The 21,478-nt window shown below is 50.0% G+C and overlaps 7 protein-coding genes across 7 annotated transcripts; 6 read left to right on the top strand and 1 right to left on the bottom strand.

The window, feature by feature from the left end:
- Positions 1–675: 675 nt before the first annotated feature.
- On the top strand, positions 676–1,134 carry HER10_EVM0007938 (uncharacterized protein; the record flags this gene model as incomplete). The annotated part of the gene is made up of 2 exons (XM_035477476.1): positions 676–832; positions 908–1,134. The coding sequence occupies 2 exons, from the start codon at positions 676–678 to the stop codon at positions 1,132–1,134; spliced, it is 384 nt and encodes a 127-aa protein (XP_035336262.1).
- Positions 1,135–4,555: 3,421 nt separating this feature from the next.
- On the top strand, positions 4,556–5,188 carry HER10_EVM0004276 (uncharacterized protein; the record flags this gene model as incomplete). Its single annotated transcript, XM_035473926.1, has 1 exon — positions 4,556–5,188. One exon carries the CDS (start codon positions 4,556–4,558, stop codon positions 5,186–5,188), a length of 633 nt encoding a protein of 210 aa, XP_035335923.1.
- A 1,216-nt stretch (positions 5,189–6,404) lies between these two features.
- On the top strand, positions 6,405–8,160 carry HER10_EVM0010462 (exopolygalacturonase; the record flags this gene model as incomplete). Its single annotated transcript, XM_035479921.1, has 7 exons — positions 6,405–6,920; positions 6,974–7,054; positions 7,103–7,165; positions 7,233–7,329; positions 7,423–7,772; positions 7,835–7,936; positions 8,011–8,160. The coding sequence occupies 7 exons, from the start codon at positions 6,405–6,407 to the stop codon at positions 8,158–8,160; spliced, it is 1,359 nt and encodes a 452-aa protein (XP_035336484.1).
- Positions 8,161–8,330: 170 nt separating this feature from the next.
- HER10_EVM0011154 (uncharacterized protein) lies at positions 8,331–9,596 on the bottom strand (the record flags this gene model as incomplete). The annotated part of the gene is made up of 1 exon (XM_035480592.1): positions 8,331–9,596. One exon carries the CDS (start codon positions 9,594–9,596, stop codon positions 8,331–8,333), a length of 1,266 nt encoding a protein of 421 aa, XP_035336548.1.
- A 921-nt stretch (positions 9,597–10,517) lies between these two features.
- HER10_EVM0005695 (pyrolysin) lies at positions 10,518–12,122 on the top strand (the record flags this gene model as incomplete). Its single annotated transcript, XM_035475301.1, has 7 exons — positions 10,518–10,632; positions 10,669–10,691; positions 10,753–10,833; positions 10,884–10,979; positions 11,124–11,405; positions 11,613–11,741; positions 11,940–12,122. 7 exons carry the CDS (start codon positions 10,518–10,520, stop codon positions 12,120–12,122), a joined length of 909 nt encoding a protein of 302 aa, XP_035336060.1.
- Positions 12,123–16,250: 4,128 nt separating this feature from the next.
- HER10_EVM0002701 (fungal specific transcription factor) lies at positions 16,251–17,663 on the top strand (the record flags this gene model as incomplete). The annotated part of the gene is made up of 3 exons (XM_035472403.1): positions 16,251–16,581; positions 16,636–16,904; positions 16,959–17,663. 3 exons carry the CDS (start codon positions 16,251–16,253, stop codon positions 17,661–17,663), a joined length of 1,305 nt encoding a protein of 434 aa, XP_035335774.1.
- Positions 17,664–19,869: 2,206 nt separating this feature from the next.
- Positions 19,870–20,844, top strand: HER10_EVM0008944 (uncharacterized protein; the record flags this gene model as incomplete). The annotated part of the gene is made up of 1 exon (XM_035478449.1): positions 19,870–20,844. One exon carries the CDS (start codon positions 19,870–19,872, stop codon positions 20,842–20,844), a length of 975 nt encoding a protein of 324 aa, XP_035336343.1.
- Between the last annotated feature and the right edge of the window lie 634 nt (positions 20,845–21,478).

Here is a 21,478-nt window from a genome sequence, read left to right as displayed (position 1 = left end):
ACATCCCGCGTAACCACCACCATCACCATACCATCGATGGAAACCACATGGCCCCCCTGGATCAACCCGCGGCTCTGCTACCCTTCTCCTCGAATCCCAAGCGGAAAGCCCCCTCCTCAAGGTCCGTGTGCCTGTTAGTCCCTGGAGCTTAGAACGCCCAAGAACCTATCATCTCTTGTCCAAGGCACCTGGAAGAGCTTCTATTTTTGACAGAGCCGCTTGGCCTTGGCAGCGGCAGGTCTTGACACGCATGACGGCGCCGCAACCCCGAATGGCATGGTCTCCGCGCCTCTCTTGTCCCATCCTCCACCTTCCAACTTCTCACCATTGACACTCTCTCACTGGTTGTGGTTCTGGATCTGGTCGTGGTTCTCCATGCCAGGTATTTGAACCTCTTCTTGGCGCTCCGTGGGGATTTCATTCATTACGCTCTCTCCTCCCACCTTGCCTTGCCACTCGTTGACGCGTGTGCTATTACCTGATTTCCGTCATCTCTCTTTATTTCCTCCTCACTTCAGCTGTGCTGTTTGTTCTGCTTCTTCGATTCTCCTCTACCAAAGGAATCCACTTCTTTTCCAGTACTACCTAATAATTCCTCTTGAAGAGAGAGACACTTACCGGCTGCGCCGACACACGATACCCAATCTTTTCAGTTCAACTTTCCAATCTTTCGCCATGCAGATCACCAGCACCCTCATGACTCTCGCCGTCCTGGCCGTAGGGATCAACGCCGCCCCCGCACCCCTGAACATCAACCTCGGCGCATACTCCCCTGCGTTGGTGGTCGGTGATGGTGCGCTCACATTCGGAGGCGAGGCGGAGGCTGGAAAGGGTAAGGGAGGCGCCGCCGCAGGCGAAGGCGCAGCAGCCGCTGCCGCTGCCGCTGCCGGCGTTGGCGCCCCCGGAGCCGCTCAACAAGGCATTGTCGCAGGCCGAGATATTACAAAGAGGGTGGAGAAGCGCCAGAGTGGCTTCGATCGTGCCCTCACGTTTGCCGAGGCTGCGCTCACAAAGGGTCCCAAGATCCAACTCGGAAACGGCGAGGGCGGTGCCGGCGTCGGTATCATCGTTGACAATAACCCTACCGCTGCTGCTCAACCAAACCGTGCCGGTAAGGCTGAGAGGAGGAGATAGGTGGAACAAATGTTTGTTTTGCTTTCCGCAAGGGGAGGAGAGCCGTCGCGTAATCTTGCTAAAGTCCGATCGAAGTAAAAGTAAGTTTGATGAATTGTTCTCTGATGAAACGAAACAGAACGAATAGCTGACTCAACCCTCTTACAGATACTGCCATTGATACTCTGTCAGAGAAGTTGAAGTTCGCTCGCCTGGCCCCCGTTGATCGAACGCAATTCTGTTCTTCAGTCTTTGAATGAATTTCTGCGGACTTATAAAACTGGCAATCCGCGCGCGCGCACACGCGCTTCTTGGCACTTTGGCATGATGATTTTCTCACTTATTCTCGTTCGTGTACTTTTGGGGGCGTGTAATATTTTCCAGGCGTGGTGTAACTTTGGGGGACATGAAAAAGAGATTTAAAATGACGCCTTGAGTTCGCGGGTGCAAAGGATAGATCGAGCACGATCAAGGACGTGACGACACCTGGAAATAGTAGCGATGAGGTCCGGCATCGCGTCACCCGTTGAGGTAGCAATTCACTTCGTCGGGATTCGTTCAAATAATTGCCGTGTCCTTCCGGTCTTATCTTTGTGAGAGTGATGACGGACTCTCGTCCAAATTGGCCGATGCAATGACTGCGTTAGTGTCTGCGTGGATTGATGTTAGTCAAGGTTGAGAATTGGGGGCCAAATTCGCACACGCGAGGAAGGTCCGGCAACTAAGATGCCGCCGTGGTTGATATATACCGTGTCTCACTCGAACTAACCACATGAGCACACCAGTCAAGGGTCTCACCCACACAGATCCAACTCGACGGGCCGGCCCCCGTGTGGGTGTGTATACGATGTCTGACTGTGCGGTACTTGCTAATGGCTGTTCGCAACTCAAGGACATTGGTTCGGTTGATTAAGACTGCTGCCCCTCAGCCCGACCAATTCAGCTTATTGGTGGATCTGGCCTCTTACCCCCAGTTATCGCAAGTGTTGACTGGCAGAATCATGTGCGCGTTTTGCATGTTCATGGCACCACGCTGTCGGTCCTCACTGGCCAGCCTCAACGGCTTGCAGCCTGCCTGCAGGTCTTTGGATGTGTCAGGCGCAGCCGTACGACATCGACAAATCTGGGCAGAGAAATGTCAAAACAAGGTTAGTCGCGTCTTGAGTGTCTTATCCGATATGTTTGGGGGGCGTGGTGTTGCCTGTGGCGCTGCAGCTCGTTCGTAGGAATCGCGTTTATGCCGAGTCTTGGCCTTGCGATGGAAGTAAGTCAAACCCCCCACTTCCCGGCACCCCCCTGTTTCTGGCACCCACAAAAACGCGAAAATCCACCACAACGCAATGCCCACCCCCAACCTCCTTTTATCACAACATTTTCAATTCGAGTCCAAATGGGCTCATTTTTTGCACATACCTTCTTCTATATCTAATGCCTCAATATACCGAAGATCAGCTTCGTCAGGCTCTCGAGGACATCTCAAACGGCAAGAGTCAAAAGAGAGCCTCATTGGAGTATGGGATACCACGATCAACCCTCCAACTACGTCTCCAAGGTGGTCAGACTAGGAAAGTGGCTTTTGCTGACTGGCAGAGGCTGTCTCCTGACCAGGAGAGTAAGCTGGCACAATGGGTTCGCATTCAGGCTTCGCTGGGCCTCGCACCAACGCACCAACAGGTGAAGGAATTCGCAGAGCGAGTTCTGGCTGCTGCTGGGGATACCAAACCATTAGGAAAGGCTGGATCTATGCCTTCGTGAGAAGGAACCCTATCATTAAGGTTCAGAGAAGTCGTTCCATCGATTCTAGACGCGTTAATGGGGCATCTACTGAGGTCATTAGGAACTGGTTTGTTCCTTGCTATCCCTGAGATCAAGGACATCAAACCAGCCAACAGATATAATATGGATGAGACTGGCATCCCGAGGGTCAGGGAGCTAATGGGTTAGTGCTGGGCATGGCTGAGACGACGTCTGTTCGCAAGAAACAACCTGGGTCGAGGGCATGGGTCTCTATCATTGAGTGTATCTCAGCCTTGGGTAGGGCACTTCGTCCTCTTATCATTTTCAAGGGGAAGACGGTCCAACAACAGTGGTTTCCATTACATCTGGTTCCATACGATGGGTGGAGTTTACAGCAACAGATAATGGCTGACTACAGACTTAACTGCCATTGAATGGTTAGAGAAGGTGTTTATCCCACAGACTATGCCCGAGGCTGAGGGCGAGGCTCGACTGTTGATTGTGGATGGGCATGGGAGTCATACGACGACAGACTTCATGTGGAATTGCTATATTAACAATATCCATTTACTGTTCTTACCACCACACTCCTCTCATGTCCTCCAGCCACTTGACCAGTCTGTCTTCAGCCCTGTTAAGTCAGCCTATCGGAAGGAGCTCGGTTACTTGTCTCAATGGAACGACTCTACCATTATAGGTAAAAGGAACTTCCTGGACTGTTACCAGAAGGCTCTGACTTGCTGGTCTATCAGTCTCGAACATCAGAAGTGGTTGGAAGTGGACTGGTCTACACCCTGTAGCGATGGTTAAGCCCTGATGAACCCTATGGTATTACCTGAGCCTTCTGCTAAGCCCACCACACCCAAACCAACCAGTCGGGGCAAAAGCGATGCCATAATGGTCAACAAACTACCCTGTTGAGCCATGGATTCTGCTTCTCTGCAGTGGTCTGGTCGACACCCAGGAAGCTGGCAGAGCTCAGCGGTCAACTGCACTTATACACCCAACTCGACAATGATACCAGCACTCAACGGCTGCTGTTCAGGAAGGTGAAAAAGGCTTCACAGAGCAGGCCTGGCAACTGGCAGTTGCCCAGCAGCAGCTGGCTCACCTGAGGCTCAAGTTACCAACGCTGCAGTTAGAAGAGGAAGACTGTTCAGATCGATCCCAACACGAAGTTTGCGAACATCAGGGATATCCATCGGGCTCAAATCGAAGCGGGTGAAAAGGAGGTTATTACGGCTGAATCCAGCGACTCTGAATGCCCTAGTGAGGCTGGCAGTTGTATTGTAGTGGGTGTGGTTGAGGATCAATAGTTAATAGTAATGAGGAGGTTGGGTTGTGATCCCATCGTTTTTGTGGGTGCCAGAAACAGGGGGGTGCCAGGAAGTGGGGGGTTTGACTTATGCGCTGGATGCTACTTGGCATCCGTGAGAAAATGTAAGATGGTACTCAACTCTCTCTGCAGACCACAGCCTGCTTCTAGGTTCTTGGATAAGAACAACACGTCTTGCACTTTCTTTCGTTTTTCTTTCGAACTGTGACTTCTTCGGTTTCCTCACACTCATCCGTGTGGTACCTTGTTTATTACCCCATCTAAGTTACTGGACGATGCCATTTTGCCTTAGCCAGTGAGGCCTTCTCTTCTCGGCTGGATATAACGAATAAGACGCTTACCAACCAACTTGATGAGATCCCGTCAGCAATGCATACCTTTCCCACTCCGATCTCGCTGCAACCCCGCGAAACCCCTCTTCCCGTCGCTGCCCGACAGGAAGAGACAGGCTTTCATGTCATAACTCAGACGATCTATCGACCAAGTTCAACTTTCGTCACATATGTTACACTAGGGAGCGGGCCACCGACATCATATTCCGATGGTAACCCGGCCGATCCGCCCCCGGCCGCTGCTCCGACCACGGACCCACCACCTCCGGACCGGTCAGGCGGATCCCTATCAAGCGCACAGATAGGAGGAATCCTGGGTGGCATCGTGGCCTTCGTCGCCATTGTTCTCATCGCTTGGTTCTGCATTTCTCAGAATAAGAGAAGACCAGGACCGCCACCGGACTGGGATTCTTTGTACGACTATGACTCTTCCTCCGAAAGCGGGGTTACCGGGTCTCGCGGGCCTAGGACACCGAGGATGCCTCCGCCGATCTGGGGGCCCGGGGGCCGACGAAGGCCTCCCGGCCCGCATCCCGGCCCGATACCACAAGCACCACCACCCCAACCTTTCCACATTAATCGTTACGACGCATGGAAAGTCAAGACCAATGGACCATTTCGCCGTCAGCAACCCCCGCCGCCTCAGCGCTATCGGACACGGGTCTTTTAATAAGTTAACTCTGATTAAAGTCTGGTCTCGGATGCGGCCTATCGTCGATACCGTCATGTTGCGATTCTGAAACATTCCCTTTATGTTTTCAACATACACACATACATGAAGGAAGTTATTGGACGTCTATGGCGCGAGTGGAAGTGATTCGCGAATACAACATCATGTAGTCGGATCTTGAGGACAAAAGCAGGACAGCAGGGATATGATCAAGGATGACCGTTTGGCTTACATACATGCAACATTTGATACCCCCCCCCCCCCTTCTCCCACTAGCAGCGGATCCTCTTTGTATGACTTCTTGATGGGTCGTTTGATTTCGAAGCCCCTTAATAAGTCGAGCTTGGCTACATTCCATGGTCGAATTGAGTTTGAAGAGCCTTCCCTTAGATGTACCTTATCGGCGATGAAGTAGCACAACGATCCTGATCGTGAGAATATCGAGGTTGTCATTCTTTAGATTTACCTTGGAAGCCAATGGCGAAGATTATAACGAGAGTCAAATTTACCATGATCACCACGATCTGTCGCTTCGGGTCTCGAATCGCGCTTTTCTACATCGATGTACACAGTAATTACCACCAACAGCCTGAATGGCGCCGTACTTCTGCGAGTGCCCCGGGGCCCCATTGCCTAGTCTGCGGGTAGATGGCTTGAAACCAAGCTCCCGTTCGCAGAATTCTTGAAGATGAGTGTCTCGAGAGCCCACTGATTCAGCAAACATCATCTACTTGTGTGATCTCATAGTATGTCAACGCCAAGACCGGAAATGCGAAGCAAATTACACCCACCGGCTCGCTAATTGTCTCGCCAAGTTGTCCCTGGTAATCTCTCCGCACCCCTCTTTACCCCGCGCTCACAGATAAGTGCAGTATGCGGAGCAGCGCAGGAAGGATTCAGCCGCAAGGGGTTCGTCAGGTTGAAGGGAACGTTCTTTGGGGAAAAATCAAACTGCTTGGTCGCACCCCGGTCCGCGAAATCTTCTACCGACCGGCCGAGGGACCTTACATGAACCCCACAAATCTTCCACGTATTGTTGCATTCAATCTGGGAATTATGATGATATGATCCGCCGCCGGTAACATCTCATCAAACTTAAGCTCTTGGGATTTTGGGTATTTGAGCACGGATGGTTCGGGGACTAGGACTCAAGTAGTGGTGCGTTCACGTCCCTAACACCACTCTGTCATTCCCGTGTGTGTGCAAGTTTCTTAAGATGCGAATTACCTCTCCGGCTCTATGGGCCGCCGCCCTTGGCCTGTTGTCGATTGCTTCCGCCCAAGATGAGCTTCCCAAGCGCCCTAAGGTTGAGCCCGCTCCGTTCAACACCGGAAAGGCCATGCCATTTTCGCCTCCCAGAGACAAAGACCGCTATTGCTACGTTAAGCCGAGCTGTACCGAGGGCAAGGACGACGCGCCGAAGATCCTCAAAGCCTTCAAGGAATGCAACGACGGCGGCACAGTGGTGTTCGACAAAACCTACCTCATCAGCTCACCGTTGGATCTCACCTTCCTGAAGCGCATTGACGTAGTCATTACCGGCGACATCCAGTTCAATGATGACCCTCTCTACTGGGCCGACAACAGTTTCAAGTTCGCTTTCCAGAACCAGTCAGTCTTTTGGAAATTTGGCGGCGAGGATATCAACATCTATGGTGATCTTGGGAACAATAAATCTGTCATTGACGGTCGCGGTCAGGCATACTGGGAGGCCATTCAGACCAACAGTAGTGTGAGAGCGCTAGGTCATTCATTTTCTCGAGTGTGCTGACAGGGACATGATAGCTCTTGAGGCCCATGTTATTCTCTTTCGACGGAGCGAAGGGAGCGACAATGTCACACCTTCGGATGCGCAACCCTCCCAACGTGAGTTATGGCTACCACATCCATACAGTCAGAGGCTAACAACACCAGTGGTTCAACTTGATCGCGAACAGCACCGACGTTATCATTAGCGATATGGACCTCAAAGCCCAGGTATGTCTGTCCATTTCTTCACCCCTAGCTCAGGGCGGCGCAAAAGCTGACACGATGACTGGATCAGAGTCAAAATGGTGTTAAGATCGCCAATTCAGATGGTTGGGATACTTATCGATCCGATCGCATTGTGATTCAGAATTCACTCATTATCAACACAGACGGTGAGTTTGGCTACGGATGGTCTGGTTGCTTGCAGCCTAATTATCGAAACTCCCGCCTATGTTTCGTGGACTGATTTTCGATGGCTTATGCAGACTGTGTGTCGTTCAAACCAAACAGCACCAATGTCGTCGTCCAGAACCTGGATTGCACTGGCTCACACGGCATGAGTGTTGGCTCCTTGGGCCAGTACAAGGGCGAAACCGACATCGTCGAGAACCTCTACATCTATAACACAACCATGGCCAACGCTAGCGATGCCGCTCGCATCAAAGTCTGGCCTGGTATTGAAACTGCTTTTCAGACACTCCTGAATGGTGGAGGTGGTCTCGGGCGTGTCAGAAACGTCACGTATGACCTCTTCAAGAATATCAACAACGATCGGGCCATTACGATCACGCAATGCTACGGCCAAAAGAACCAGACACTCTGCGAAGAGTTCCCGGTAGGCCCCTGATCTCTCTCCGGTATCTTTGTGCAATTGAGTGCTGATGATGGTGATTCCAGGCCAACCTTACAATTTCCGACATCACTCTGAAGAACATCTATGGCACGGTTTCAACCAAGCTAGACCCGCAAGCCGGAAGCCTTGTTTGCAGTGCCGCAGACGTAAGCTTTTTTCTATCGCTATCAGAGGATATTGACTTTCCGGACACATCACTGACAAAACTTTTATGATATAGCGTTGCAGCAACATCCGCGCCGAGAACGTTACAGTCACGGTGCCGAGCGGGAAGCCGCCTGTGTACGAATGCAAGAATCTGGACAAGAACTTGCTCCAGATCAACTGCACGTCCGGAACAGATGGAGATCGTGATACCACCAACGGATAGACGAAGTAGACTTTTTCACAATTACTACAGCTGTGAGATTGAGCTTGTGACAACTTCTCACATTCTTGAACACAACTTATCTAAGTCGTATTTCATCGATCAGATTTAAAAATAACAACGCTCTATCTTCTCGAAAGTATGGTTTATCACCAACTCGATCTCAGCAAGTCTTACCAAGTGTAATTAGCGGCGTCGTAACCCATATTCTCAGTCTGACTCTCATTGCCATGCCAGCGGCCATCAAAGCCCTCGTATCTCACGCCGTCCTCGCCGTGATCCTCATCACCATCTGAGCGGTTACCATAGCCTGGGGTGATGTCGAATTCTTCTTCCTCGTTTACTCCAGCGCGATTCCACCAGTGAGCTTCATCCAGCTCTGTCTCAATCTTAGCGATACTTGCCTGTACTCTGTGAGCCACATCCTCCTTTAGGAAATACAGCCATGATTCCATCTCGGCAAAAATCTCTTTGTGAATCATGCCGGGGACGTCGATCGGTCTCATTCCGTGGCCCACGCTCAACTTTGCTTTGGTTTCAAACTCATCTCTCACTTGACGGAACCAATCTATCATGTGTTGAGGGGCGCCGCCGCGGGGAAATGGCTCGGCAATGTGCTCACCTTGGAGGACTCGACTTCCGAAATCAGTCTCGGCCTGACAATCGTTGCAAATGGTCTGCTCCATAGGCTGCTCGCCGTAGGTTTTGGTCTTCAGATTCGGGACGTAAGAATCGCGACAAAGGATGGAGAACATGAAGGCTCCCTTGCATTCGGAACATTGGAGCAACCTTCTGCACACTGGGCAGTCTTTTGGCCCATTGCTTTTTGCCCGCGATCTGAACCACGATTTGAGGCATTCTTCCCCAATCATGTGGCCACAAGCAAGGATGACGGGTAGTTCCCATCCAACTTTCCAAGATGTACTTTCGTCTGCGCAATCCTCATGACAGATGGAACAGGGGATGCAACATTTGATGCTCGGGTCATGAAGTGATCTGGCATAGGCGTCGCGAATGTCTGGCCAGTAAGACGATGTGACAGTTTCCAGCTTCTTTGGGCGACAGCTGTTTCGGTAGTACATATGGCAACCGGTCGCAGATTCCCACGGGCTTTGTATAAACGTTGGCGACTGAACATAGCTGCACCTACGCCTCTTAACACTTTCATTGTCAGTTCCATCTTCAGATCGTGGAGAGCGCTTGGTACGTATCGAGTTTGTCGTCAGAGCTGGCGTCTCTCCAGATTCGCTTGTCAGTGATCCACTTCCAGAAGCAGACCGGTCAGCGATGTAGGCGGTTCCAGAAGAGGTCTGTTGAGTTTGGGTAATCTCAGGGGAAGTTGGCAACTCTCCTTCAATTGAGCTTGTGTCCTCCAAATTTTCGGACACATCCCTCATCCAGCAAAGAATGTCAGTCGGGTCGGAAGTAGGCGGGGCCATTGTCGACAAGCGATGTGGTAAGTAAGGCAGGTGAGCTATATAAAAAAGACGCTGAAGAAGAGATCCGGTCTCTCAGAGTAGAGATGTTCAAAAGATATAGTAGTCAAAAAGTTATTCTTGTAAGGAAGATACGGGCTAGAGTTGTACGCCAGGGGCTGAAGAAGTGTTGGCGATGTCGTCGATGGTCAGGCTATTGATGATCGTAGGTGATGCAAATACTAGGTTGCAACGGGATCTTAAATAAGATATCTGGAGCCATATAGTCATCAATATAATGGTTCTAATGTCATTCACGCCGAAAGAAGCCTCTGAACAATGACATTGTAGTCGGTCAATGATCTCAATGGCTTGAGCATTACCAAAATAGCTGCTGAAAGCACCGTTTTCCAATGAACTTGGGAGTCGGATGGGGTGTAACAAAGCCTTAGTTCTTGAGAGGTACGGGAAACAAGTATTACAATGTTATGTGCCTCAATGGGGCCGCGGCGGTGTTTCAAAACGAAGGGGAGAACAAAGAAATTAGAAGGTCTGGGGATCACAATCGCAGAGCAATGGGAACAAGCCAACCAAAATCGAGCATTACATCGCTGAAGATAACTTTGCAACTTTTTCAGCTCACTTCTAACAATTGCTATCAACTGGCGGAAATCTCATTATTGTTGTACCTGTCTCATCTATGATTCGACCTGAGCCTCACCAACAAATGTGCTACGGAATGGTTAGTGCTGGCAAGTCCTCGACTCCAACCTCTTCGGAACGAGTGTCAGTGGGTATTCTACTACAACTTTGAGGATGCTGCCTAGGAGATTCCCAACCGGAGAGTCTACAACCCCGAGGAGCAGCTCCTTAGGGGTAAGTCATTCCCATGACCCAAAGTCCCCTGCCTTACAACACGATCATGACGTACTATTAGCCAAGAGGATGTCAATGGCTTGTTCAGCAAAGCGAACGGGTAGCAAGGTAGACTCCGATTTTGTAGCCAACAACGGTGGCAAGGCAGTTGGCATTCTCGGCGCCAACTTCAAGTCCATCGCAGGTGCCATTGATTACTTCTCGTCCTAGGGCTTAACAGTTGACAGCCGCCTCAAGCCCGAGGTCTCAGCTCCCGGTAAGTCACTCTCTCAGCAATCTCGACTTTCACGAATTCATATATCAGGTGGTTCCATTCTTCTCCGCGTATCTGACATCCGAGGGTGGGAAGGTTGTCCTCCCCGGGACCAGTATGCCCACTGCATATGTAGGTCACTGTTCGAAAATTCTCTCAACTCGTTCTGATCCAACCCCTAGATTGCCGGCGTTATCGCTCTGTACTTCTCAGCGAACGGCGGCCGCTCCAACAGCGCCATCAGTGCCGGCGACTCGGCCCACCAGCTCATACTTTCAGTGGCAAGCCAGTCGCTCATCATGATGGGAGCGGCTCTCTAGCGTAAGTACTAGTATCTCTCTCCAAGATTCCAGATCTACTGAAGTTGACGAGCTGTAGGCCCTATTCCCTTGCAAGGTGCCGGCATCGTCGACGGTTTCAAGGTTATGACCTACAAGACATCCATCACTCCCGCGGTTATCAACCTCAACGACACAGATCACTTCCAAGGCACACACGAGATCAGGATTGAGAACAGGGAAAACGAGATTGTGACATACAACATTATTCACGAAGTCGGCTCCACTATTTCCACCAAAGCAGATTCCGGCCCCGTGGTCGGGTTGCCCCTGTTGCCTTATTCCTCCAACGGGGCTGAACTAGCCACGGTCAAATTCTCGACGACAGCACTTAATTTAGCTCCTGGTACGACTGGAGTTCTGATGGTAATCTTCATCGAACCTGCTAGTATTGATGCGAAGCTGTTTCTGATGTATGAAGATACATCAACATTATCAGGTCTAACGACGAGCCTCTGCGGTTAACTTATGCTCATCAGTAGATCATGCCAGTTCAATGATATGGCAAGAAGTCACTGACTCCCCATATGTATCAAGGAGATCATCTACGGCAGCAATATCTGGACCGAATAGATTGACCCTGTGATTCAAACCCCTGAGTTCGTGCTGATCCAAGAGAGTGACACCTTCAAGATAACGATCGAGGACACCTTCACCATTGACTTTGATATCCTCTGGCCTACGCGCCAATTCAGCTCCGATGTATGCACGTACTCCAGCTTCCTGTGTCATATCTCAGGACGACAACCGAAAGCTGCTAACCCTTTCAAGCTTGTCGACCCTTCCTGGGAGCCCACAGACTGGTCATACTCATACATCCCAGGCCAAAACAGACACATTGGCTTCCTCTAACATTACACCCTTATCTTGGACACCTACTTTGATGCCCCCGTCGAACAGTCCCCGCGCCTGCCGTCGAGCACGTGGTGGCCAAGCGGCAACTTCTCGCGCGGTGGTTCGATCGAGAATGGCGAGTACAAGATCCTGTCGAGGGCACTTCGAAAGTGTGGTGACTACCATAACATCAGCGACTGGCAGATCAGAGTCTCGCCTCACATCATCGTCGGCAAAACTAGTGGTTGAGACTCGTGTATGTAAGGGCATGGGACAAATCAAAGAGTAATACCTGGCACATGTGCAAAAGCTGGTAATTGGAATCTTCATCACTACTTACTATTGTAACCTTGACAGTTGTCAATAAGTAATCATTTTAAAGAGCCCGTCGTAACAAGTGTAGTCTCTAAATGGTTTCTCAGAAGGGGTAAAAAGAAGCACCAGAAGTGGGAGACAGGGAATTGAGGCTGAGTCTATAACGCTAAGATAACCAAGGTTCTTGTGGTCTTACTCATGCTCCAGAAACACTGTACCGAGTATACGTGCAAGAACTTCAGACAGTCTCATAGATATTCCCCATGGCGTGTTCTGGCGCAGAAGGTCCATAGTCATGCCCAGAATGTGTTTCTGACCCGCAGGACCAAGGATGTTTGGCGTCCCAAGTATCGCCGGGTTGTGAACAAGGTTACGTTCTTGTACCCACGCCTGGATGTTGGACTCCCACTGTCGTTTAGCCACCAGGTTTATCGGTATGTAGTCAAGCCGCAAAGAACTGGTGCTCCATGATCCTCTGTCGGGAGTATCCATCAAAATCTGCTGCTCCGATAGCCACCTAGAAGCGCAAAACAACGCTAGCCCGGACTTGAACACATTGAAAGCTTCCGAGGGTGTGTGGAATGGGTAGTGGCGTACAATGCCGAGAACTTGTGCTGCGTGAAAAGCAACGTCTCGGACTTTTGAAACATTCTTTGAACCCCAGGTCAAGACTTCTTGGATTGCGGTCTGGAAATCCGATCCAAGTTGGAACACGTCTTGGAATAACCTCATCATCTTTCCTGCGGAATGGAGGTGAGCCATGTGAACCATTTGGGCAGCCTGCACCTCCAATCTTATCGTCTCTTTTGAGATGATCGGAGAAATATTGTCAGACGGGGCAAGCAGGCGATTGAATGGTCGTAATTGGTCAAGAATGTCCTCCGTCCCTGATGTGAGGTGCAGCTCGTTGCAAAGTATTCCGGCAAAGTCGTTGTCAGTCAGGTCGACGATACTGCAAAGGCTTCGTAGGAGGACTTGAAGGGCGAATGTTGCGGGACCAGGATTCGCTTGGTCGGTGTAGTCGTCTATGCCTGTGGAATGTACTCGTCCAGGAGGGGCGGGGACTGGGTAGACTTGAGGGGCTGTTCCACCTGAAGAGACTGCGTGCCATTCCCCGGCCGTAGTGGCTTCCCAGTAACATGAAGGGCCGTCTGGATCAAAAGTGACGTCTGAGGTATGAAGAATTGGTCTGCTGCTATGCATTTGAAACGCGAAATAGTCATACTCATAGATATACCGCCCGATTCGGCGCTTCTGTTCTTCTTGGACCCAAAAGAACCAACGTTCTCCTAGAGAGCTATTCTGTGAGGGATTGAGCGCCAATTTCGATTTGATGGTACCCGATGCCAACATTCGTTTGTAGCTGTTACTTAAAAGACTCCTTAAAGATTGGCTGGAGTCGTAAAGATCATATTCGCCGCATGAGAATCCATGGATGCCCTGTAAGAGCTGTGCAATAAGGTACGGCAAGGTATGAAGACATTCGGAAGACTTCCGCATCTGATCATCAATTGCATGAGTGGAGCTCTATCAATTGCAAAAAATGGGCTTGGTTGCCTACCAGAGTGAAAAGAACGTCCCGACACATGCGAGAGAGTCTGATAGAAACGTTCATGGAATTTTGGAGCCCACTGAAGCCAGCCCCAACGCATGCCATTGCTAAGGTAAGCAATGGACATTCGTTTGGGTTGAAAGTAGGCCTATGCACAATCGGGATAACCTGCATGTGTAAGTTTGGAATCTCTAAGCACTGCAGAAATAGATTACCTGGCCGAAGTGAGCGAAATATGCATTTAGATAGGCATTGAGGGTGTCAGTATCAGGGAACTCGTGTGACTCTAACATCCCAATGCCAAAATCAGCACCATCGGTGGCTCGTCTGAACAACCAACTTTGAAGATTGGAACAAACTGATTCACTGATCATCTCACCAGGGAACGGCTGAGTAACCAATGATTCCGTGAAGCAATTGATTGTCGCCGTGTCATGCCCATATGATGAAATATTCAGCATCGGAACATTTGCCGAGATAGACACGTCATCCGCGGCGGGGGAGATATTGTAAATGGCATTGAAAATGTCAAAGTTGCTGAGGCCTGAGCCCAAGTCGTTGGATCCCTGAACGTAGAAGTTGACTGGATCATTTACGAGTTCTTCGAAAAGTGGCATATCAACGCTGAGAAAGTCGGATAATTGCCCTCGTTCTACGTAGTGTTCGTCTGGCAAGCGGCTGTCGATGCTCAAGGAGGCCTCCGGACAACGGAAGTTCAATGTCTGACTGTTCCCATCGGCGCTCTTCAGACAGTCTTTCTGGGATGATATTGGCATAATATCAGAGAGAACCGACAAGTGGGTTTCGTTGTTGAGAAGACGGCAGCTGTGGTTGGGTGAAAGATTTTGAGTCTGTTTGAAGTCGGATGGAGTCCTCGCTACGCTATGTGCCTGTTGTCCTCCGGGTACGACGGGTGGCAAGACTGGCTGGCTCGTATGGTCTGGTCCCTGGTTTATGTGATCATACTGGCAATCCATTTGTCGCCTTAAACACGAGGAGCAAACAGGTTGGGCATTGTCGCACCGGATTTTGGCTCTAATGGGATTTAGTGCCGTCTGCGCCGAGGGGGCCTCTGCCAACAGCTCGGGACATACCTTGCGCACTCGAGACAGGATTTCCTTCGCAGACTTCCCCGACTTCTAGTCTTCTTGTGTGTAGCTGTATGACGAAGCAGGCTATCTCTGAGGCCAAGCAGGCAAAGGTTATGTCTCAATCCACAATCTCGGGCTCTTAGAGTTTACTGCAGTCTTACCTGCGTGAAAACGTTCGTCCACACGTTGCGCATGTGAGGCTCACAGCACATGCAATGTCAGCCATTCCTGAAACACGATTCTTGACAGGAGTTGTTGGTTTCTATAGGGATAAATCAAAGTATGAGGTAGACAGGATTTGCTAGAGGTGAAGAGGAGGGTTCTTACCGTTCCTACGTGTATCGTAGAATTGGAAAAGTGCTGGTAGGATTCCAAGTTCTGACGGCTTGGCCGGCATTGAGGATGGCGCGGGGTTTCTTCTCTTGCTGGGTTCTTGCGCTCCCATTGGCTGGTTCTGTCTACATTAGGTTAATATGGGCCTGAATTGTACGTTCTACGAGTGTTTTTGGTCAATTTTATTTCCGAGCTTCTAGAGTTCGGGGCTGTTTAGCGTCGTGCACAGAAGCCAGAGCTGGAGAAGCTGGCTATGTCTGGTAACCGGGTCTTACCGCAGTAGGTGAGTAGTCCGTGGATTAGTGCCTCACTACAGCCCACCTCCCCCCGCAGCGCGATACCCTTCCCACCTCCATCCTAGAACTTCCCGACTAGTCCTGCTCGACATGGCCTGCTGGACATGGCCTGCTGGACATGGCCTGCTGGACATGGGTATGTACTACTGGCAAAGCCAGTCTGCTCTGCCCGTGAAACACTCGCCATGGCTGGGACTGGTAGGTTTAATGAATAATGCCATAAAGTCGAAAAGGATAGGGCACAATTCCAGGAGGGAAACATCACGTTGGTGGCATTCTACACAGGTAGAGAGGAAGACAATACTCAAGTGCCGATACCAGGTACTTCAGGCGAAAACCACGCCCTGAGATCCTCAGAAGCCAGAGCAATTGTTGGCAAGAGCCTACCCCTCGCCAGGCAACGCAGGGCAACGCAGGGGTAGTTTCTGATGCAAGCATTCAAGCTATAGTAGGGAAGATTACGAGGGCTTCCCGGGAGGCAAAGCGTAAAAACGGGGCCCGCTCGGCCAGAACTCTCCTCAATGCTTTGCTTGTCTCGTCTGTGATGCGACCTCAACCTCATCAACACATCCGTTAATCTGCGCGGGCCTCGCGCGGTAAGCAGTGGTAGAATACGGCCACCAGCTCGGATCCGCCTGCTCGGGTTCAGTCCGTAACAAAAGTATACCCCATCATCGCCACCCTTCTCAACATCGCAGTTAAGTTCTTGATACGTGAAGCATCGATCTACCAACTACGAATGCAGTCATTGTCCCCGCCTTAGCCCACAGTGTCATCTTCGCGGACGCCCATGGATTCGGCACGGTTAGCTGGTTTGCTGGCCCCGAACGGCACCGCATCACCCAAAGGTACTCTCCTCTGGCCATGTCTGCACATCAGAATAAGGTACTCACAACACACTGATCGTACCAAACTAACGTTTCTTGAAGGCCCCTGGTACTTTTCTCAGAACATAATCACGCATATCGACCACCTAGTAGGTGACAAACGTTTCTCTGCCGCTATGCAGCACCTCCTGCAGACAAAACAAACCACAGAACATCAAACGAGTTCTATCCTATCGACGTCCCAGAGCTGTCACCCCTTTCCGCCCAACGATGTGATCAATGTTTGCCTTAGAGGTGGGTTATCCTAGTCCAGCTATCGCGATCAACATAATTTGATTCATTTTATAGACTTTTTCCAAAATTTGAACAACGACCTGCGATTCCTGTTCGAACCAAAAGTCCGCGCTGCAGTCAACGCCTATCTGTATGGGCAAAGAAGCAACGAATCAGGATGGGAACTTGCCTTAAACGTCATTATCATGCATACTCTCCGCAAAGGGGACTGGGAGCTCGGCATTCAGGAACATCGGCCTTTTCTCAGTAACGCATTGTTACTAATTCCCCACGCTATCCTCCAAACCCCGAATGCAATGACTATCGGGTCGCTTCTTTTGCTGGTACAAAAAGATGCTCAACAATGGCACTTTAGACCGATTCACTAACCAAATCAGGTGACTCACTTCATGTTCTCGGCCGAAGATGTCGTCAGCACTTCTGTTCTCGCTCTGGCCGTTCAGCTCACCATCCAAGCTGGTTATCATCATCGAGATCCGCCAGGTAATGGCGGCCTTTCAGATACAGAAGTTCTTCACAATCATCGCCTTTTCTGGCTGGCGTACATGCTTGATCGTGATCTTGCGTTTCGAACCGGCAAACCAGCCCTCATCCCCGACGCGATCCTGGTAGACCTTCCCGAGGAATTCCCCCCCGATTGGTATGGTGTACATATATTCCCGGGTAACGTCCTGATCAACACCCTGTACATCCAACTTCGTCTATCTCATATCCAAGGCATCATTTGCTCAAAGCTGTACTTGCGAAATGCTGCCGTCGCTTCCGCCAGTTCTCTGCCAGATAACATTGCAAAGCTAGATGCAGGGCTTCGCAAGTGGCAGGAAAAGATTCCTGAGCCGATTCTGCCCAACGCTTCCGCAAATTTCAGCGATTCAGATGTCAATAAGTGGAGTAGTCTATTGAGGCTTCATTTTCTCTGCCTTCAGATGGACGTAGCTATTCAATCCGCGGCGGTTTTGTCACCATTGTTGAATGATAACGATGGGACTTCATCACGCAGTATAGCACCTTGCGTCAATTCAGCTAGAGCAGCCATTGCACTATTACGACCTCCTCATCTTCGGAAAGCCCCGATAGTGTAGGTCTCTTTTTTGCTTTCTCTCGAAGAGTCGCAACGTGACCGCTTTCTGGCTATCTTCATAAAAGGAAAGGCTGACAAGGAAGTTTAGTTACCTTTTGCATCAAGTCACCTGGAGTGTAAACGCACTCTTCCTCAATATTTTGGAGAATCCGTCCTTAACGACTTCATATCAGGACATTGATCTCATCAAATTGGTCCTAGGTCTGTTCAAGACTTGCGGATGCGATGGTGATAAAGTGCTTCCATATCAGCTGACCAAAGTTCAATACGACATCGCTTATTCCGTCTTGCATAGTTCCTCTGTTTCCAAAGCTACAAGGGTTAACCATGTCGGATAATTCGTCCATGACCTCCCGATGCAAATGTATTCGTAAATATGTAGAAGAATCAACGGATAGGAAAACGATCATGGTTTGCGACTTTCAATTGATGAGCCACGGAAGACAGCACTCGATTTGCTCGGCAAACTCGCTCGATGCTGTGACCTTGTTCTCCAATTAACGACGTAACGTTGAACGGCAATTTCTTCTCTTTTTGTGTTGTCATGGGAGCAACCTCCCTCTTAGTAGCTGGTGTCGGTGAAATAGGTGACATTACCCCTAAAGGTTGAATCCATCCAGTCTTCATCTTCCTCCTCCGAGGTTCTTCCGCGGTGGTTGGGGTGGTAAAAGGGGGTAGCTGGACTAGCATGGCCAATACATCACGCTATTGTTTCTATTTGTTGCAGAACGTATCGTATGATTAAGTTCAGTCGCTCCATAGCCCTATTTCTACAAGTACGCTTACAGTAAGTCTAGCGTCGACCTTGCGGAGGCTAGTAGCTGGATCGGTAAGAGTCTGGTTGAAGACGGCGGAGTAGGGTTAAAAACAAATGTCCGTGTAGTGGGTTCATCAGGCAGTCGATAGCCAATGGAAGGGCTCTTGAACTGACAGAGTTCATAGAGGGGCAGATCCGAGAAGCCACTCGTCGACAGCTACGGGTATATTCCTTCCACTGCTTTACCTAGGTCGCGTAACCCCTATGCCTGTGCGGAGCAGGCGAAACGGCATCAATCAGCAGCGAAAAACTTCAAGCCGCGATGACAATACGGCTTAAGACCTACACGTACCTACGTGAGACTCTTGGCTGTCCGCGCTTCAATGAATGGGGCGGGAGATAACCGATGTAATCAAATGCCGTGACGGTGACCACGTGTTTGTGGCAGATTAACGTTAGAGTACTCTAGAATAGCACGGGCCTAAGTGACAGCATTCCAGATATCATCCCTCAGACTTTCCCGATGTGCCTCACGACGGCTTTGCGAGTCATCATGGGTGTTGTCAAGACCCTACATATTCTTTCGGTGACGTTCGCTTTAGCACAACACCGAGGGGACAGATTAAATGGCCGCTTTTTGGTGGCTAATGGGAGAAAAGGTGGCCAGATCTTTTGTCCCTCCAGTGCATTCACATCTTCGAAAGATTTGGGTTCAACCGGCTTCTGTGAAAGGTTATCTAGACGAGATCCCTCCTTCTGAAACGGGGGTCAAGGTCTTCTGGATCTCCAGATGGTGCGAGCAATGGGCCCATCAACTAGCCCTATCATGAGTCAACGACAGCACAGTCCTGGCCCTCTGATTGCCCTACCCAAAGTTTCTTGTACAAGGCTAGCTCAATTGATTGGGACATGGACTTATCCGGCTGACTGACTGTTCAGTGAAAGAAATGAAGGCCTAAAAAACAGTTGCAAGCCAATCACTCCGCCTACTTTAATTGGTTCCACGTGAACTTCACTGCATAAGGTAATATCGTGAATTACATCGAGTGCGAGTTAACATGAGTACATCAATACGTACTCTCATAAGGGACAATAGCGAATCAAATCATGATCCGACTCTATTCTCATTATTCCCGCGTATGGAATCCTACAAAAAAAAAACGTCAAGGTGAGGGAAAACTGGGGAGCTATGTACTGATGTCAACTCTCACTCGATGGGATGAACTCAACTACGTACGACTACTGGCAAACAGTGCATATTCGTGGAAATCCAATAACTTCACACGCCTACAATCATTTATGCATATGATTTGCGCAAGAGCAGGAAACAGACTTGATCATATGGCTATAAAGTGAGAGCCACCCCGACCCATCACTTCTCTTCTCCCGAACATCCAGTCTACATTGTCACCTAATTGTGTCTGCATTGTTGCAATCAAATCACTCAGAAATGAATCCTCACGATAACTCGCGCTTCGCGGAATTCAAGATTGTTTCAAAGATCTACAAGGTCATTGAAGAACACAGCCTCGAGGTCAATATTCTATACATCAATCCAACGGTTCCATCGCCCGCGCCCAGGCCGGTCTTGTTTCGGCTCCATGGTGGAGGTCTAGTCGGTGGCTCCAGCCTCTGCCCTCCCTTCTTTGCCCCTTGGATTCTCCAACTTGCCAAGAAGCACAATGCAGTCATTATTTCCCCTGATTATCGACTGATCCCCGAGTCCACCGTTCAGAACGCTCTTGATGATGTCCATGACTGCTGGGCTTGGACACATCAATCTCTCCCTCGTCTTCTTGAAGTCGAAACGGGGATTCGCCTTGACTTGGGCAAAGTCTTTACAACTGGTGATAGCGCTGGTGGATACCTGGCCATACAGTTGGCATTGAGTTATCCCGACGAGATGCAGGCTGTTCAAGTAAGCTATCCTCTAGTGGATGTTGAAAGGACGAACGTCGAGCCCCGGCTTGATGAATCTGTATTTGATCAGCCGCCATATCCGCGGGCCACATTTGAGCAGCATGTGGCTCGCATGCGACAAGCAGAACATGAGACTGGGCGGAAGGCTGTCGTTTCCAAAGACGATATGTTGTCGCGAGCTGATATCATGTGGACCTTCGTTCAGCACGGACTGGCAAGTCAGTTCTTCCCGAAGGACCAACGTACTTTGTTTCCGTTTTACAGGCTTCAGGATGGCGCTCGACTATCCCGAGGAGGATTGGTAGTGTGGCATGCGGAAGGCGACTCTGTGGTCAAGGTAGAAGCTAGCTATCGCCTGCAAGAGCTGTTGACAAAACTAGATCCTGAGCTCAATTTCAGACTCGACGTCAGAGATGGCGAGCATGGGTTTGATCACTACGTCAGTATCGACGATGCATGGGTTTCTGAATCTCTCAAAGGAATCGTGGCTTCCTGGCTAGGGTAGATGAGAAAGAATATGATGCATTTTCAAAAACAATGGCTATGCCTTAACCCCTATCTCATCTGGATCCTTTACTCTTTTTCTACAAAAATGCATGTTAGGGTATGCCATTGGCCCTCGGAATGCAAATCAAATTCGAAGAACCAAGTCTTATTGTCTAGGGCTACTCCAGAAGATTTCACAACGCAACATCTGGTGCAGCCCAGTCCTCCATGTTATTACACGAGGCTGCTACTATGGAATGACCGTTCTTCTTGTAGAGGGTATAAGCACACGCGAGTCATCAAGGCTCTAAAAGGCTACTGTAATGGGTAAGCATCATTACATGCCTTAATGCCAAGATTCAACGAGGCGAAAACAGAATCCTTTATCCCAGACAGGAGACTCAAGAGATCTGGGTGTCAATTTCACATGATAACCCGAAGTTCGGTTGTGAACATTGATGGGGAGGGTCTGGTCTCTCACGCTCCTGATGAGCGATCCGCGAGCCAACGGCGTCACAAAGCTCGTAATGAGCGGTTCTGCACAATTGCCTACGATTGTCTGCGGTAGGGCTCGGGGCTTCCGGGAGGTGTATGTGCGGGCCTATGACGCGTACCACCGCCGGAATTCCGGTGGTGGGCCTCCATCGCCTCCA

Source organism: Colletotrichum scovillei (genome assembly GCF_011075155.1).
Source record: "Colletotrichum scovillei strain TJNH1 chromosome Unknown Contig00003, whole genome shotgun sequence".
In the NCBI taxonomy this organism is placed as follows: domain Eukaryota; kingdom Fungi; phylum Ascomycota; class Sordariomycetes; order Glomerellales; family Glomerellaceae; genus Colletotrichum; species Colletotrichum scovillei.
Note: the sequence above shows the minus strand (reverse complement) of the source record. Positions and strands in the feature narration are given on the sequence as shown.